The sequence below is a fragment of the Notolepis coatsorum genome, assembly GCF_963971535.1.
Source record: "Notolepis coatsorum genome assembly, chromosome: 3".
NCBI classification, from domain to species: Eukaryota; Metazoa; Chordata; class Actinopteri; order Aulopiformes; family Paralepididae; genus Notolepis; species Notolepis coatsorum.
This window is the reverse complement of record NC_140167.1, coordinates 103,967,662-103,984,242: the sequence shown is the minus strand read 5'-3', so window position 1 is coordinate 103,984,242 and position 16,581 is coordinate 103,967,662. Positions and strand designations below refer to the sequence as shown.

At 48.1% G+C, this 16,581-nt stretch overlaps 1 protein-coding gene across 1 annotated transcript in view; it reads left to right on the top strand.

The window, feature by feature from the left end:
* Nucleotides 1-16,581, top strand: part of frmpd4 (FERM and PDZ domain containing 4) — a 273,467-nt gene that overhangs the window by 156,453 nt on the left and 100,433 nt on the right. Inside the window, exon 2 of the mRNA XM_084310242.1 lies at nucleotides 16,426-16,542. Within this exon, the coding sequence (XP_084166368.1) occupies nucleotides 16,426-16,542 (117 nt within the window). The remainder of the gene's footprint in view (nucleotides 1-16,425; nucleotides 16,543-16,581) is intronic.

Below are 16,581 nucleotides of genomic sequence, written 5' to 3'. Positions count from 1 at the left end.
TTTATACATTAATGATCTTCAGCTGTATGCAATAAGTCTGACATCCAGATGTATGCAGATGATACGGTCATTTATGTCCATGCAGAAACCAAGCAGCAAGCTGCAAACAAGTTAACAGCGGTGTTGACATCGGTCACTGAATGGTTGACTAACTCATGTCTGCATTTAAACACCAAAAAGACTGTTTGCATGTTTTTTACAAAGAGGCTGATGAATACTGTCTCACCTGATGTCTATGTCAGAGGAGAAAGGTTGACAGTTGTATCCGAATATAGATACCTTGGGATAAAAATGGACTCCAACCTTACATTTAAAAAACAAATCAAATCGGTAGTAAACAATGCAAAGTTTCACTTATCAAACTTCCGTCACATCAGAAACTCTCTGTCAACAAAAGCAGCAACACTGTATTTTAATGCCATTATTATGTCACACTTAACATACTGTCTGACTAGCTGGACACAAGCCTCCTGTACAACATTACGATCTGTACAGGTAGTTTACCATCAGGCTGTGAAAGTTCTGGACAGGAAAACAAACAGCCACCACCATTGTTATAGCATAGCAAACCAGAACCTACTGAGCTGGGACAATCTTGTCAAATTCAAAGATGCCTGCCTTACCTATAAAATCCTACATGGCTTGGCTCCTCCCCCCCTCTGTACTTTCATAAAACAGAAAGCATCTGCTGATAGATATACCAGGTCTGTAGTCAGAGGGGACTGTGTAGTCCCAAACAGGAGGTCTGCTTTTAGTCAGACAGCCTTTTCCGTGAGAGCAGCCCACACCTGGAACAGTCTGCCAACACGGCTCAGGGAGTATCAAAGTTACATCTCATTTAAAACTAACTTAAAATCATGGTTGAGAGATGGTCAAGTGTGCGACCATTTTAACTGAGGGGTTGTATTTTGGTGTATTTATTTGTATGTATTTGAGTGTATTGTAACCTATACTGATTCCTACTGTGTTTTAATTACTGTACTATGTTTTTTAACTGAGGGGTTGTATTTTTTTTTTTTTTTTATCCACTTTTTCTCCCATTTTTCTATATTTTCTCCCATCCCAATTTCGTATCATCCAATTCAACCCTCCCCTGTCACGAACGCTGTTTCTTGCCTCCCACAAGCCGGCTGCAATGTGGACTAAGTCCCCTCCGGTACTTGAGGTAACAGCAGTCGCATCTTTTCACCTGCGCAGCTCGATCTCTCAGTGTCGAGGAGTAACGCGTGGGAGGCTCACGCTGCCCCCGACACTTCCTGATTCTACTGCGCAGGCGCACCAACCGACTTGTAGGAGTCGCTTGTTCACAACGCCCGATCCCCACCCTTCAGTTTCCCTCCCCGTAATACGGCCAATGTGTATTACTGCGGACGACCAGCTAAACTGAAAACAATGTGGAGAGCTGGATTCGAACACGCGAATCCTAGCGTCTCCACACTGGTGGCGAGTGCCTTGCCCACTACACCACCTAGCCGCCACACTGAGGGGTTGTATTTTAATGTATTTGTTTGTATGTATTTTAGTGTATTGTAACCTATACTGATTCCTACTGTGTTTTAATTATTGTACTATGTTTTAATTATTGTTGTGCTCATGTCACCTGCCCCAGAGACTACAGTTGAAAATTAGCCAACTTGGCTAAACTGGCATATTTACAGTCAAATGTTCCTTAATATGCACTGTCTCTGTATTTTAAACCAATAAATACAAAATACAAAAATGCATTATGCCCATTGAACCCAATTCAAGAACATTGGGCCTCATTCATGAAGCGATATAAGAACAGATTTCGTTCTTAACTAGCATTTCCTCTTATTTTGTTCTTACCTGGGATTCAGTAATGTTTTCTTATTGTTTTTTTTCTCTCAGGCAAGACCAAATTCTAAGAGTGGTCGAGAGCACTCTTACCCAGATAAGAAACTCTTACCCAGATGAGAAACATTAAAAAAGCCTACCATTCCTAATAATATAGCGCTTTTCCTAATGCTCAAAGACACTTTACAAAACAAACAATACAATACAGTTTTAGTAGATAGATACAATAAAAATATATATATAAAAAGGTGAGAGAGGAAGGAGTTCATGGGTTGAAAGCAAACCATTGGTCAATTGCCCCCAAATACGACTTTATAAACCCAGAACTTTTCAATAATAATCATTATTATTATTATAACTTATTGCGTGCATTCTTCTTCTGAAATGGATTATATATTGCTGTTAGAACAGTTAGATGCTGGCTGCCCAGGCCGTACGCAGAACGCCTACAACATCTCCTCTCCTCTCCTCTCCTCTCCTCTCCTCTCCTCTCCTCTCCTCTCCTCTCCTCTCCTCTCCTCTCCTCTCCTCTCCTCTCCTCTCCTCTCCTCTCCTCTTCTCTCCTCTCCTCTCTTCTCCTCTCTTCTCTGCTCCTATAGTTCTGAGCGCATTCCAGTATTTCCCAACCTACTGCGCGATTGGTTCTTGACAAGCGTCGTCAAGTCGTTCAGTATTGACAAAGCCTACTTTTCTGGAACGATTTATTTCGCACTATACAGTACGCGGTATACGTATAAGTACAAGTATAAGTCTTTATTTGTCATCAGATTAACACACACACATGCGATGAGCGACCCACAGGAACACACACATGCACTGAGTCGCGAGTCGTGTGTGTGTCATTTTGAGATCTGTCGCAAATCGCTTCCTGTTGAACGGACAGCGATCAGACGCTGAAACTCGGCTGTTTTACACACGCTTCATTCACCTTATAAGGAAATGGTGGGCGTGTCTACTAGGGGTGTAACGGTACACATATCCGTACTGAACCGTTTCAGTACTGGACCTTCGGTTAACCACCAACGGAATGTCCGTGCAGAACTTTTTTTTGCATGCAGAATTTTATTCAAAACTCCAAGTTCACCCCTTCCCAAAATATAACTTGCGCAAATGGCCGGATGTTCGTTCAGCCCACACACAACACTGAGAGATCACCTGTAATAACACCCTCTCTCTCTCAGTGCGTGATGAGGATTGGTGCTAGATTGAGAATGGGCTGTCTCTCAGAGATCAAATTAATGATAGTTTGCGGCATATAGAACGGACATTCATACACAGCAACGCGCCTCCAAACAAGGTGTGATAAACATGAATTGATATATTTTCCTTGGCATGAAACAGGAAATAGTATTTACCATTAGGGACCTGCATGACGCTTCTTTCTCTATTGGTGTTGTTATTGTATTCATTTCAATGACGTCACGTGTCTCCTATCCGTCATGCAGCGCATTCAGGCCCATGCCCACAATCGAATATATTAAAAAATTCTAATAAGTCGATTATTAATTTTCAAAACCGTGACTTCAAAACGTACCGAACCGTGGTTTTTGTGCACCGTTACACCCCTACTGAATACTAGAGTTGTGTACTAGTGGCTACTGGGACATAATTCACGGCATTCTAGCCTATTGTGGTGTTGACTACATCTCCCATGACCCTTAGTGGGGGATGACGTAGTTAAAGAGAGACGAGTGAAAGATGAATGGAAGTGTTGTTTGTGCGACTGTAGAGTGCGTAATAAACTAGTGTTTTTGCATCGGAACACGACTCCGTCTACGCTATCATTACAGCATTCCTACAGTATTCTAAATAATAATGTAGGCTATGCCATCACATGCAAAACACTGTTGATTTCTCGAGACCTCTGAGGTGTAGCCAGCAATAGCAACCCCTCCCCCAAATATCCCCACTCAACTCCAACCCACGCATCCGACCAAAACAAAATGTGTAATCATTCTGAGAACTCAGATTTTTTTTTTTAAATGGAATTGGCCTTTAACACATTGTCTGCCATGCAGTATGCCACTCCTTATGCCCAGTCTGCCAGTGCTGTAACCCTATGGAGATGTTTACCTTCTTAGCAGGGCTTTAACTTTTTAAATATTATAGCTATATCGACATTACTATGGCCCATTCAACATCGGGTATCTAACGTTCCGGATGTGGGAACGTTATATTTTTTCATTCATACCAATTGTTGTGTTAATACCGTCGAGAATATAAGTATGTTTTTAAGGTTTTCTGCAGTAATTCCTAAAACGCGAGTTATAGGCCCTGACGATAGATTATCAATTGGCGTTTCTTTCCTATACACGCTATATTAAAAAATTCAAATGTATATGATCGGTATACATTATGCTTCATCATGCGTGAAGGAAAGGGGGGGGGGTCGTTTATAATTCCTTGATTGTCAGTAACGGCTTTATTTAGTATGGGTTGATATGTTGATCAGATGGATTGCCGTGAAATGAATAAACAATCGGGCTGAAAATAACGCTATATTCCTCTTACCGTTCGCCGATGAGGCTGGAGGAAAAATATTCCAATTATTTGACGTCGATCTGCTAGATCCATTTCCCATTTGTATGACGCAATAAACGCCGAAATCATATTGATTATTGCGTTTCGAAAGCGATCCCATGCACTCGAGTGTGTATCTAGACCAGTGGCGGCCGCTGGGGCTGGTGCCTTGTAGGTCGCAGTTCTCGTTAATAGGTCGAGTTGAAAATGTAATGCTCTGAGATGCTCTGGAGCAATCTCTCTCTGTCTCTCGGATCAATCAAATCAAATAATTAACACATGTATGTTGTCATTTTAAACAACTCACCATTCATTCATTATGCATCAGCAGCAACACAAACACGCACAGCTCTCTCTCTCTCTCTCTCGCTCTCTCTCTCTCTCTCGCTCTCTCTCTCTCAGATGATGTCAGATCCATTCAATAATAAACACATTTGTAAAGCTCGTTATTTTAAACAAGTTACCATTCATTGTCTGAGTGGTTATGTCCCACATGCGGCGAAATTAGAGAGCGAGAGCGAGAGAGAGAGAGAGAGAGAGAGAGAGCATTTTAGTAAAGTTACATTTTCAACAAGATTGCTGCTATTTAAACACTTCATGGAAACGGGGTAACGTTAACCTTATGTCGACTGTAGTATTGTATGACCTCGACATAACGTTTAAACGTTAACGTTACTCCGTTTCCATGCAGTAATTATAAAAGTGGCCAGCTAAGCTAACGGAGCTAACAGCTAGCAGTAGCTGTAACGTTACAACGTTATGCGGCATCAGTAGACAACGTATCATGTATTAAACTAGAGTTAAGATCGCTAATCTACCTTGTTGTTGGCTTGTTGATAAAGTATATCCACTCCATGGCATTGTCCATCCAGCCTGTGTTGATGTCCATCCATTGTCCATACATGTCCCTCCACACTGCATCCATATATAGCTTGTTGTTAGCCAACAAGCTGTGTGAGTGAAGAGCTGTGTCTTTGTCCATTTCCGCCTCGAACAGCCTGCAAACTACCTGGCGTTCTATCGCCATGCTCTAAGACAAACTCTAACCTTAACCAACTTTGAAAGAGTGCCTAAGCTCAGTGTAGTTGCTGTTGTTGTTGACGAGTCGACTGAACTGCTGTTGCTGTGTTGCATTCTCTCTCTAAGCCAACCCGAGAAATGCGGCAATGGAAAAAAACTGGCATCGCGTCGGCCAATCAGAGAGCATCTCCACGAAAATGCGGCTATGGAAATTCTTCACGGAAGTCCACGCTGCTGCCTAGACCGCTTCAAATCGCGCTCGGATTCCAACATAATAGTCATATTTCAACGCACAACGCCGTATGCACTGATTGGCTGTGACGGAGACAGCGATCAAACTGTGACGCGCACTCAGAGCGCTATCGCTTCTAGCCCGGGCGAGAAATACGAAAAAATAAAAAAAAACGTCACTTCCTGTTCAAGAAAACGAGTATTTCTTTTTTAATATAATAACGTTATATTGTGCATTGGAAACACAAACATACTTAAAATGAGTAAATATTATTAATTTTAAACATGTTTATATTATTTATAGGTGTTGTGAAGGGCCAGATTAAACCGAATATATATATTTATTTATATATATATATTTAATTGTATTTGTATATTCTCTAATATTCCCTGATATCCCTTGTATATTCCTTGTACAATATGCATTGAATATCCATTCTAGCCTACTGAACATCCCATAATAGTCTCCATTCTACTATTGGTCGAGACCTTGGTGCCAGGCTGCCATACCCCTCAGACCCAGTTCAAACGTACCGCTCGACATGTACGAACAAGTCCTAGTTCCGCGTAGGAATCTGGCTACCGCACCACTAATGGGACTATTTGTTCATAGTGCGTATATATACTGCGCTACTAAAGTAGGACTTTCTTTTCAGTCCAGTTTCTTACCCTCCAATAGAGTCACAGACGTAAAGCCTCCCCGCGACGCCACGTGTGGGAGTAAGGCCAAGTTCGCCTACCATCGGTATTGAGACATCGTGTATATTAATATTTGAATAGTCATATTTGGCACTATATCGTCGAGTTGGACGTAGTCTATTAAGCTAATAATAGTCTGTTAATATATAGTGCTTCGTGCGGTGAGAATACTACCATAGTCAGTACCCCATCGTTTCGGGCAGAGAACTGGCTGCTTACCCAGGGTGGTTGACCCTATGTGAAGCTGCACCCGAGGAGCCCCAGAGCCGACGAGCGAGTGGACCTGTATACCGGATTATTCTACCGACGACAGCCCGCCTTCCCAGGCACGGATTATGCTTTGGATACTTTGATTATTCCATGGATAAAGACCCCCGACACTGCCGTGTGTTGGAACCCCCCCCCCTGGAGAGGACGCAAGGTGAGGAGACGCTCTGCAAGACGAGGTCTCTTCACGTCTCTCCCCCGTGGACCGGAGAGAGCCGGCCCACAAAGAGTCCACCTGCTTTCATCTGTGGTCCAAGGATCGCCGGCGCATTGAACGGCACTACAGTGGGTTCACCTGGGATACCCTTGGCCGGACGAGGCAGCTGGATTCTACCCCCCCCCCCTCCTACTCCTGTCGGCTTACAAGCGACCGGATTAACCCCCTCTAGTGTATCCAGCCTATAATCATTAAAGTATCATTGCTGTTATTCCTTAACTATTCCAGGTCGTATATTTACCACCTGCGCCTTCAGAGATTGGACATTCTCTATTGATATACCGACGAATACTCCTTGCCATAAAAGTGCATACTATTTCAATTCATAAATGTAATTAAGTGATTAAGTGCTTATTCTACACACCATCGCTGTGTAGGAAATAAAGACCTGTTTCTAATTCGTACATTTGTGTTGGATCCGTTTCATCTACGTGAGAGTGTTCATGATAATATATTTATGCCGTGTACTGGGTGGCCGAATATTAAGTACAAAGGTAGTGGTAGTAAGTATCATATCTAGTAATACAGTCAGGGAATTGTACCCCTCAGTTACAATTGGTCCTTCGAGCCGGATGGTAATTAGTGTAATATTAATATAGTGTTATTAATATTGAAATGGCCTATGATGAACACTCCACGAAACGATCCTCCTAACCAACGCCCGCAGCGCGAACGACGGCTCCCTCAGTACTTAGAGGCTTACGCTGTCAGTCAACAACCTAGTCTTCTACTAACAGTAAACGCGGTAAAACTAGAAAGTAAAAGTATGTCTAACCCCAACGCCCAGACTACCCCGACCATAGAGGCCCCTACGGGCTCTAATGTAACTGACCAAGTTCACGGTGGGGACCAGTGGGAACCAGACATGACTTCACACCCCGCCAGTACTGAAGAAGTAGTCCCCGATGAGTCCCGGGAGGAATACAACGCTACCGAGAGAGAACTCGGCACGGAAGAAGACGGGGAGAGCACCATGGAGATAGAGCTCCAAGGCTCCGCAAGGAGTACCCCGAGGGAAGGCTCCCCTATACAACCGCCTTCTCCCAGCGAGGCAGAGAGGACCCTACAGCAGGCATTCCTCGTCAGCCTGAAAGCCTCTACTGAACGCGATAGACTCCAGGGTGAACGCGATCGATTGCAGCTACAGCAACGGAGCGAAGAAGAGCACATACGCCTGGAAATAAGACGCATTCAGATGGAAGAGAATGTGGCCCGAGACCGAGCAGACAGCCAGCGAGCAGCTGCTGGTGCTCTACGGGACGCAGAGCGCGACAGACAGCAAGCGCAACTAATAGAACAGCTGATCAGACGGACAACACCCTCTCCCTCCGCCAGAGGCTCCAGGAACTCGTCTAGACACACCTCCAGGGCGGCATCCCCTAGCCGAGTAAACAACCCTGAACTTGACCAACAGACGAGGTCTATACCCCCCACAGACCACCTCCCCCCACCGGTCCAAGCGAGACCTAGCAACCGGGAAGGAGCAGCATATCCTGTGGAGAGGCTAAACCAGAGACTACAAGCACTGGATGACCTAACTGAAGACGAAGAGGAAGAGGAGGAGAACCACGCCCGAAGACAGCACAGTACTCTACCGGACCAGGAGGTCCGGTACAGCCCAGGTTATACTCCCGCGGAGCTGCGCTACAGACCCCCGACTCTATACACGGGTGAGCACGACGCACGACCCGCACCGAGGAACAGCACCTGGACAAGCGGGCCATGGTACACTGCCGGTACCAGCCCATACCAAGGAGCGGGAGGAGACTCGCCTAGGAGGCCTCTCCCCCAACGCTCGCCGATGTATCCACAGTCAGCGTCATACATTGGCACGCCTATGGTACCCGACTTCACCCAAGAGAACCGGGCCCAGTATACAGAACTCCGCATGTGTCTGGAGACCATGTTGGTGGATGTATTGGATGAACGCCACAAATACGCCATCCTACTGCAGCACTTAAAGGTGCCCCGCGCACATAATATAGCGCTCGCCTACGCGACTTCCACCACCCCATACACAGCAGCGCTGGTAGCATTGGACCAGAGGTATGGGCGCATATGGGATTACGTGATCCAGGAGATCCGACACATCGACCGCTTACCCCCAGCAATAGACAATCGAGCACTGGACGACCTGTCCATCAGAGTGCAGTCCCTGGTAGGGATGTTGGGAGCGCAAAGAGAGAAGGGGAAGTATGAACTTTACGCCAACTCAAATGTGGAAAGGATTCTGGAGAAGCTGCCGCTCGCTCGTCAGGAGCGCTTTAGGCGGCAGAGGGACCACAGAGACCCGAATGGCCCCGAACCGAACCTCCTCGATCTAGCAGACTTCCTGGCGAGAGAAGTCAGCAGCCTACGGCTAGATACATTCGGACGGAGCACCCCTGGCTCCAGAGAAGGAACCAGACGACTAAATGATGGAAGAAGATCGGTGACTGTGATGCACCAATCGGAGTCAGTACCGAGCAGCAGGAGCCACAGTACCCCCTCCAGAACGGAGAAGTGGAAGATAGTGTGCCCCTACTGTGAGAAAGAACACTGGCTAGCGCAATGTGACTCCTTCCCCAAGCTGAACTCGGAGGAAGCAGGTCAATGGATAAAGTCCAACAAGCGCTGTTTTCGCTGTGCGCTCTCACACATGGCAGCCGAATGCCGCTTAAAGAAAAGGTGCACCAAGTGTGATGGAGCCCATCTGGACATACTTCACGACAGTAACAGACGGCGCCCTTCACCTGCACCATCCAGCCGCAAAGCGAGCGTCATGTACATCGATCCCGCCAGCAGCAGTGGAGCCCGAGTACTCCTAAAAGTAGTGCGTGTGACACTAAGCTACCAGAATAAAGTCCTGGACACTTACGCCGTCCTCGATGACGGGTCAGAGAAGACCCTGCTGCTCGCCTCCGCTGCGGCCCAGCTAGGGCTGCGGGGAAGCGAAACCCAAATGACAATTCGGACAATAAGACGAGATTTGAAGACGATAAAGGGCGAGAATGTCTCATTCTCTATCGCAGCAAGCGGCCAGCCTGAGCGACGGTACCAGATTGCAGACGCTTTCACCAGCCAAGAAATAGGACTGTCGCGGTACACATACCCCGTCGCCAAGCTGATGGAGAAATATGCACATCTGCGCAAGTTACCGATCCCGCTCATAGACAATGCTATGCCGACCCTGTTGATAGGCTCCGACCATGCAGACCTCATTGTCCCGATAGACCGGGTTCATACCGGACCCCGAGGCTGTCCTGCAGCAGTCGAGACCCGTTTGGGATGGACTCTCCAAGGCCCGCTCGCCAAATCTCTCAACCGAAGTACAGCCACTAGATGTCTCCACTCCCGAGTCACAGAGGGAGAAACCGCACTCCTGCAACACGTAGAGCGGCTATGGACCCTAGAACAAATGCCCTTTAAGAACGGAAAGAAAGACATTCGCTCTAAAGATGACATTTACGCCATTCACCTCCTCGAGACAGGGACCAAGAGAGTCCCGGTCAACGGCGTGTTGAGATACGCCACGCCACTCCTGCGGCGAGAAGGAATGCCTACTTTCCACGCCAAGACAGACGCCACAGAACGGTACCTGCTGAACACGGAGCGGCGCTTAGCCAAGAACCCCGCCCAAGAGAGTGTATACCGCGCTGAGATTGAGAAGCTCATCACAGCGGGACACGTCACAAAGATGGACATTAAAGAGGCTGACCAGACCACTGAATCGTGGTACGTGCCCCACCACAAGGTCCATCACAACGGTAAAGACCGCATAGTATTTAACTGCAGCTACCAGATCGGATCCCAAAATCTGAATAAAGAGTTACTGCCCGGTCCCACACTCGGCCCCTCCCTACTCGGCGTTCTACTCCGCTTCCGCCAGGAAAAGGTGGCCATCAGCGGGGACATTAAAGGAATGTTCCTGCAGGTGAGATTAGTAGAGGCGGACAAGCCCCTGTTACGGTTCCTATGGAGAGAGAAGCCAGGAGATGAGCACCCAGCCATCTACCAATGGGAAGTCCTCCCCTTCGGAATGACGTGCAGCCCCTGCTGTGCGACATTTGCACTACAGAAACATGTAGCAGAGGACCCAGCAGCGGACGAAGAGGTCCGACACAGCGTAAAGAACAGCTTCTACGTAGACAACTGTCTACAAAGCCTTTCAACCCAGGAAGAAGCCGAGGCTCTCCTGATTAAACTCCGCGCCTCATTGATCAAAGGCGGCTTTGATCTCAGGCAGTGGGCCAGCAGCGATCCGCAAGTACTGCGCAGCCTCTCCTCCGAGGACAAGGCAGCCAGCAGCGAGACCTGGATGGCTACAATCCCGGGAGAAGCCCAGGAGATGACCCTGGGATTGGTGTGGCGATTCAAAACAGATTCGCTTCACTACAGACACAAGCCCCTGACTACGGAGCAGGGAAGGCCGGCGGCGGCGCCGACCACCAGACGGAGTGTGTACACAACACTCGCCCGACAATATGACCCGCTAGGATGTATTCTACCGTACACCACCAGGGCAAAAATGATTGTACGAGCATTGTGGGACAAGGACCAGGGCTGGGACGACCCCATTCCCGCACAACTTGCATCCACCTGGAGAGAGTGGGAGATGGAGCTCCACTCACTCCCAGGCGTTAATATGCGCCGAAGCTACTTCCCACCCACGGTGAGGCCAGAGACATGTAAAATGGACTTACACGTCTTCAGTGACGCCTCAGAGGTCGCATACGGATCAGTAGCCTACTTGCGGGCCCAAGACCAGGGGGGAGAGATCTACACAGCATTTGTCCTCGCCCGCTCGAGAATAGCCCCACGCAAGCAACAATCTATCCCACGTCTAGAGCTCTGCGCAGCCCTAGCCGGAGCGCACCTAGCCACGCTCATCCAACGTGAGCTCACCATACCGGTGTCTAGAACAATCCTGTGGTCAGATTCCACGACGGTACTCGCCTGGATCAAATCGGACTCATGCAAGTACAAAGTCTTCGTGGGAGTCAGAGTCACCGAGATTCAAGACTTAACCGAAGAGTTAACCGGAGAAACAGAGTGGCGCTACGTTGATACAAAACAGAACCCAGCTGACGTCATCACCCGGGGGATGCCCCTGGATGACCTCACCCGTCGCAATGTCTACAGTGACGGCCCCGCATTCCTAAGACTCCCGGAAGGACAGTGGCCCATGCCTATCCCGAGGGAAGCAAGTCCAGAGGAGGTGGAAATTAAGAAGTCTGTGTTCTGTGGATTGAGCACCGTAGCCTCCACCGACCCTAACATAAACGATTGCACGTCCATAGAGAGTGCACAACAAAGAACATTCCTGCGGTACCACCCGGAGTGCAAGTCCCCCGCTGATATGTCAGCAGCTAACTACGAGGAAGCAGAATTGCTTCTACTGCAGCGAGCCCAGAGAGACTCGTTCCCCGATGAATTGGCCTGTCTACAGGGAGGAAAGCCCGTCCCATCCGACAGCAGATTAATTCACCTGGCCCCCGAGAGCGACGCTCATACCCTCATCAGAGTGGGTGGTCGCCTACGCAGAGCCCCCAATCTACCGGATGACATTAAATACCCGATCGTATTGAACAGCCGACACAAGGTCACAGAGCTGATTATAAAGAAATACGATGAGGATGTACATCACGCAGGAGCAGAAAGAGTCTTCGCGGAAATCAGACGTCGTTACTGGATCCTACAAGGAAGAGAGGCGGTACGACGCTTCCAACGAACATGTCTAGACTGCCGCAAGTGGCGCGCGCAGCCCAGCATACCAAGGATGGCTGACCTTCCTCCATGTCGCCTCCGAATCGGTGACAAGCCATTCCACTCAACGGGTATGGACTGCTTTGGCCCGCTGCACATAAAGAAAGGAAGAGGAACCGAGAAGCGGTGGGGTATTGTATTCAAATGCATGACCACCAGAGCGATACACATCGAGCTTCTCCCGACCATGAGCACAGACTCATTCCTTATGGCCTTCCGTAGATTCACATCACGGAAAGGAAGACCGTCTACCCTATTGTCCGATCATGGGACAAACTTCAAAGGCGGCGAAAGAGAGCTGAGAGAGAGCTTCCAAGCTATGGGCCCAGAACTTAAGACCCACCTCGCTCCAGCACAGGTTGATTTCCAATTCAACCCCCCAAACGCACCCCACTTCGGTGGCACTTGGGAACGAGAAGTGCGCTCCATAAAGACAGCCCTGTACGCAGTACTTGGGGCCCAGACTGTGGCGGAAGAAGTCCTAATGACAGTCCTCACGGAGATTGAGGGAGTACTTAACTCGAAGCCCCTCGGATATGTCTCCAGTGATGTGGCGGATATCGACCCAGTTACCCCCAACACACTCCTGATGGGGCGGCTAGATCCTGCATTACCACAGACAATGTACCGGCCTGAAGAAGCGAACGGCCGACGAATGTGGAGGTACAGCCAAGTATTAGCCGACAAGTTTTGGAACAGTTTCCTACTGCACTACCTACCGTCTCTACAGACCCGCCAGAAGTGGGTAAAGGAGAGAGACAATTTGACAGAAGGAACAGTCGTCATGATTATTGATCAATCACTGCCCAGAGCTATGTGGCCGGCCGGCCGCGTAAGCAAAGTGATCACCGGTGCCGACGGCAAGGTCCGAGCAGCTGAAGTGCTCGTCCAGGGTCGCACTTACACCCGTCCCGTGGCAAGGCTCATAGAACTGCCTCGACTCCCAGACACAATCGATGATGACCATGACCCTACAACCCTATGACTTTATGAAGTTGACTGACCCCTACAGCAAACCCTTATGTGTAAATAGACAACGCGATTAATCTGTCTCTGTTTAACTGATTAGGTCTGGGACCTATTCAGGGGGTGGCTGTTGTGAAGGGCCAGATTAAACCGAATATATATATTTATTTATATATATATATTTAATTGTATTTGTATATTCTCTAATATTCCCTGATATCCCTTGTATATTCCTTGTACAATATGCATTGAATATCCATTCTAGCCTACTGAACATCCCATAATAGTCTCCATTCTACTATTGGTCGAGACCTTGGTGCCAGGCTGCCATACCCCTCAGACCCAGTTCAAACGTACCGCTCGACATGTACGAACAAGTCCTAGTTCCGCGTAGGAATCTGGCTACCGCACCACTAATGGGACTATTTGTTCATAGTGCGTATATATACTGCGCTACTAAAGTAGGACTTTCTTTTCAGTCCAGTTTCTTACCCTCCAATAGAGTCACAGACGTAAAGCCTCCCCGCGACGCCACGTGTGGGAGTAAGGCCAAGTTCGCCTACCATCGGTATTGAGACATCGTGTATATTAATATTTGAATAGTCATATTTGGCACTATATCGTCGAGTTGGACGTAGTCTATTAAGCTAATAATAGTCTGTTAATATATAGTGCTTCGTGCGGTGAGAATACTACCGTAGTCAGTACCCCATCGTTTCGGGCAGAGAACTGGCTGCTTACCCAGGGTGGTTGACCCTATGTGAAGCTACACCCGAGGAGCCCCAGAGCCGACGAGCGAGTGGACCTGTATACCGGATTATTCTACCGACGACAGCCCGCCTTCCCAGGCACGGATTATGCTTTGGATACTTTGATTATTCCATGGATAAAGACCCCCGACACTGCCGTGTGTTGGAACCCCCCCCCCCTGGAGAGGACGCAAGGTGAGGAGACGCTCTGCAAGACGAGGTCTCTTCACGTCTCTCCCCCGTGGACCGGAGAGAGCCGGCCCACAAAGAGTCCACCTGCTTTCATCTGTGGTCCAAGGATCGCCGGCGCATTGAACGGCACTACAGTGGGTTCACCTGGGATACCCTTGGCCGGACGAGGCAGCTGGATTCTACCCCCCCCCCCCCTCCTACTCCTGTCGGCTTACAAGCGACCGGATTAACCCCCTCTAGTGTATCCAGCCTATAATCATTAAAGTATCATTGCTGTTATTCCTTAACTATTCCAGGTCGTATATTTACCACCTGCGCCTTCAGAGATTGGACATTCTCTATTGATATACCGACGAATACTCCTTGCCATAAAAGTGCATACTATTTCAATTCATAAATGTAATTAAGTGATTAAGTGCTTATTCTACACACCATCGCTGTGTAGGAAATAAAGACCTGTTTCTAATTCGTACATTTGTGTTGGATCCGTTTCATCTACGTGAGAGTGTTCATGATAATATATTTATGCCGTGTACTGGGTGGCCGAATATTAAGTACAAAGGTAGTGGTAGTAAGTATCATATCTAGTAATACAGTCAGGGAATTGTACCCCTCAGTTACAATAGGGCTTTAAAACAAAAAACTAAAAACTTATTTTTCTTGTTCTCTCATATAACCAGGGTAGGAGCTGAGGGGGGGCGGCGCCCGAGCGCCCCTAGTGGTAGAGCCGCCACTGATCTAGACCCACCTTATAAGATATTACTGCCGGAGGAATTTCCTCGATGCACCGAGCACCACTTCCGGTTTGGCTTGGAGTGTAACTCGCCCAACATCCACCAGACGGCGGTATTGAGGCATTGCAATATCAGACAGGGTTCAGCTGCAGTCCCGGAGGGAGGCTGGATGAATTATGAATGCCATGGCGAAACATTTTTATATTGATCCCAAAAACGTGTGTATTCGTTGTTGGCACACAACGCATGGCGGGCAATAACGAATTATCACATTTTATAATAATGATGTGATATCAGGAGGTAGCTTATCAGTACGAACCTTACAAATGCCAGTGTGGGCCAACCTACCTTCTCATGAAGGACACAGTGAGTGTCGTATCAGATGCAGGGGCGGATCATGGAGGGGCAGGGATCGAATCTGTGATGAGGCTATTTTCTCGGAACACTGGACACCGACTCCATAGAAATACACCGGGAGAAGGGCGGCTACGTGGCGCAGTGGGCAAGGCGCTCGCAACGAATGCTGGAGACTAGGCTCGAACAGGATGCCTCCTGTTCGAGCCCCGCTCTCCACATTGCTTTCAGTTTAGCTGGTCGTCCACAGTAATACACATTGGCCGTATTACGGGGAGGGAAACTGAAGGGTGGGGATCGGGCGTTGTGGACAGCGACTCCTACAGGTCGGTTGGTGCACCTGCGCAGTAGAATCAAGAAGCAACGGGGGCGGGGCCCCTCCAAAGCCCAGACCCTCGACGCTGAAAGATCGAGCCGCGCAGGTGAAAAGATGCGACGGCTGTTACCTCGAGTATCGGAGGGGACTCGTGCTATGTATGACTTAGTCCACATTGCAGCCGGCTTGTGGGAGGCAAGAAACAACGTTTGAAGACAGGGGAGGGTTGAATTGGACGATATGAAAATTGGGATGGGAGAAAAAAATAGAAAAATGGGAGAAAAAGTGGATAAAAAAAAAGAAATACACCGGGAGATTAACTCGCAGCAGTAATCCGGGAATGCACTCATGAAACCCGTGCTTGGTGTCTTTGCTCTAGTCCGTCTGGCCAATTCTGTATCCTAGCATTTACACTCTTGAGTGTGTTGTAAGCAGCTAACACCCTAAAAGTTTAACCATTGGGATTATGAGGCCATTTGTTTGGTAGCCTATTGTGGTTTGGTACCTGTATGTACCACAAATTGTTCAAGCACACAAAGACTTAATGCACCAATACTGTACATGACCAATCAATTAAAATGTCCCCATGTGTGTCCCCAGCCACAGGACCAAATCCTCCGGCTGGCCACCTCCTTCTGGGACCTGGAATGCGTCCCAGGGACCCCCCAATGGATGGGACATGGCCACCAATAGAGAGGGGCGTGACTGCTACATCACGTAAGTGAAAGCTAGAGTTTAAATAAGTGAAGGGGAAGG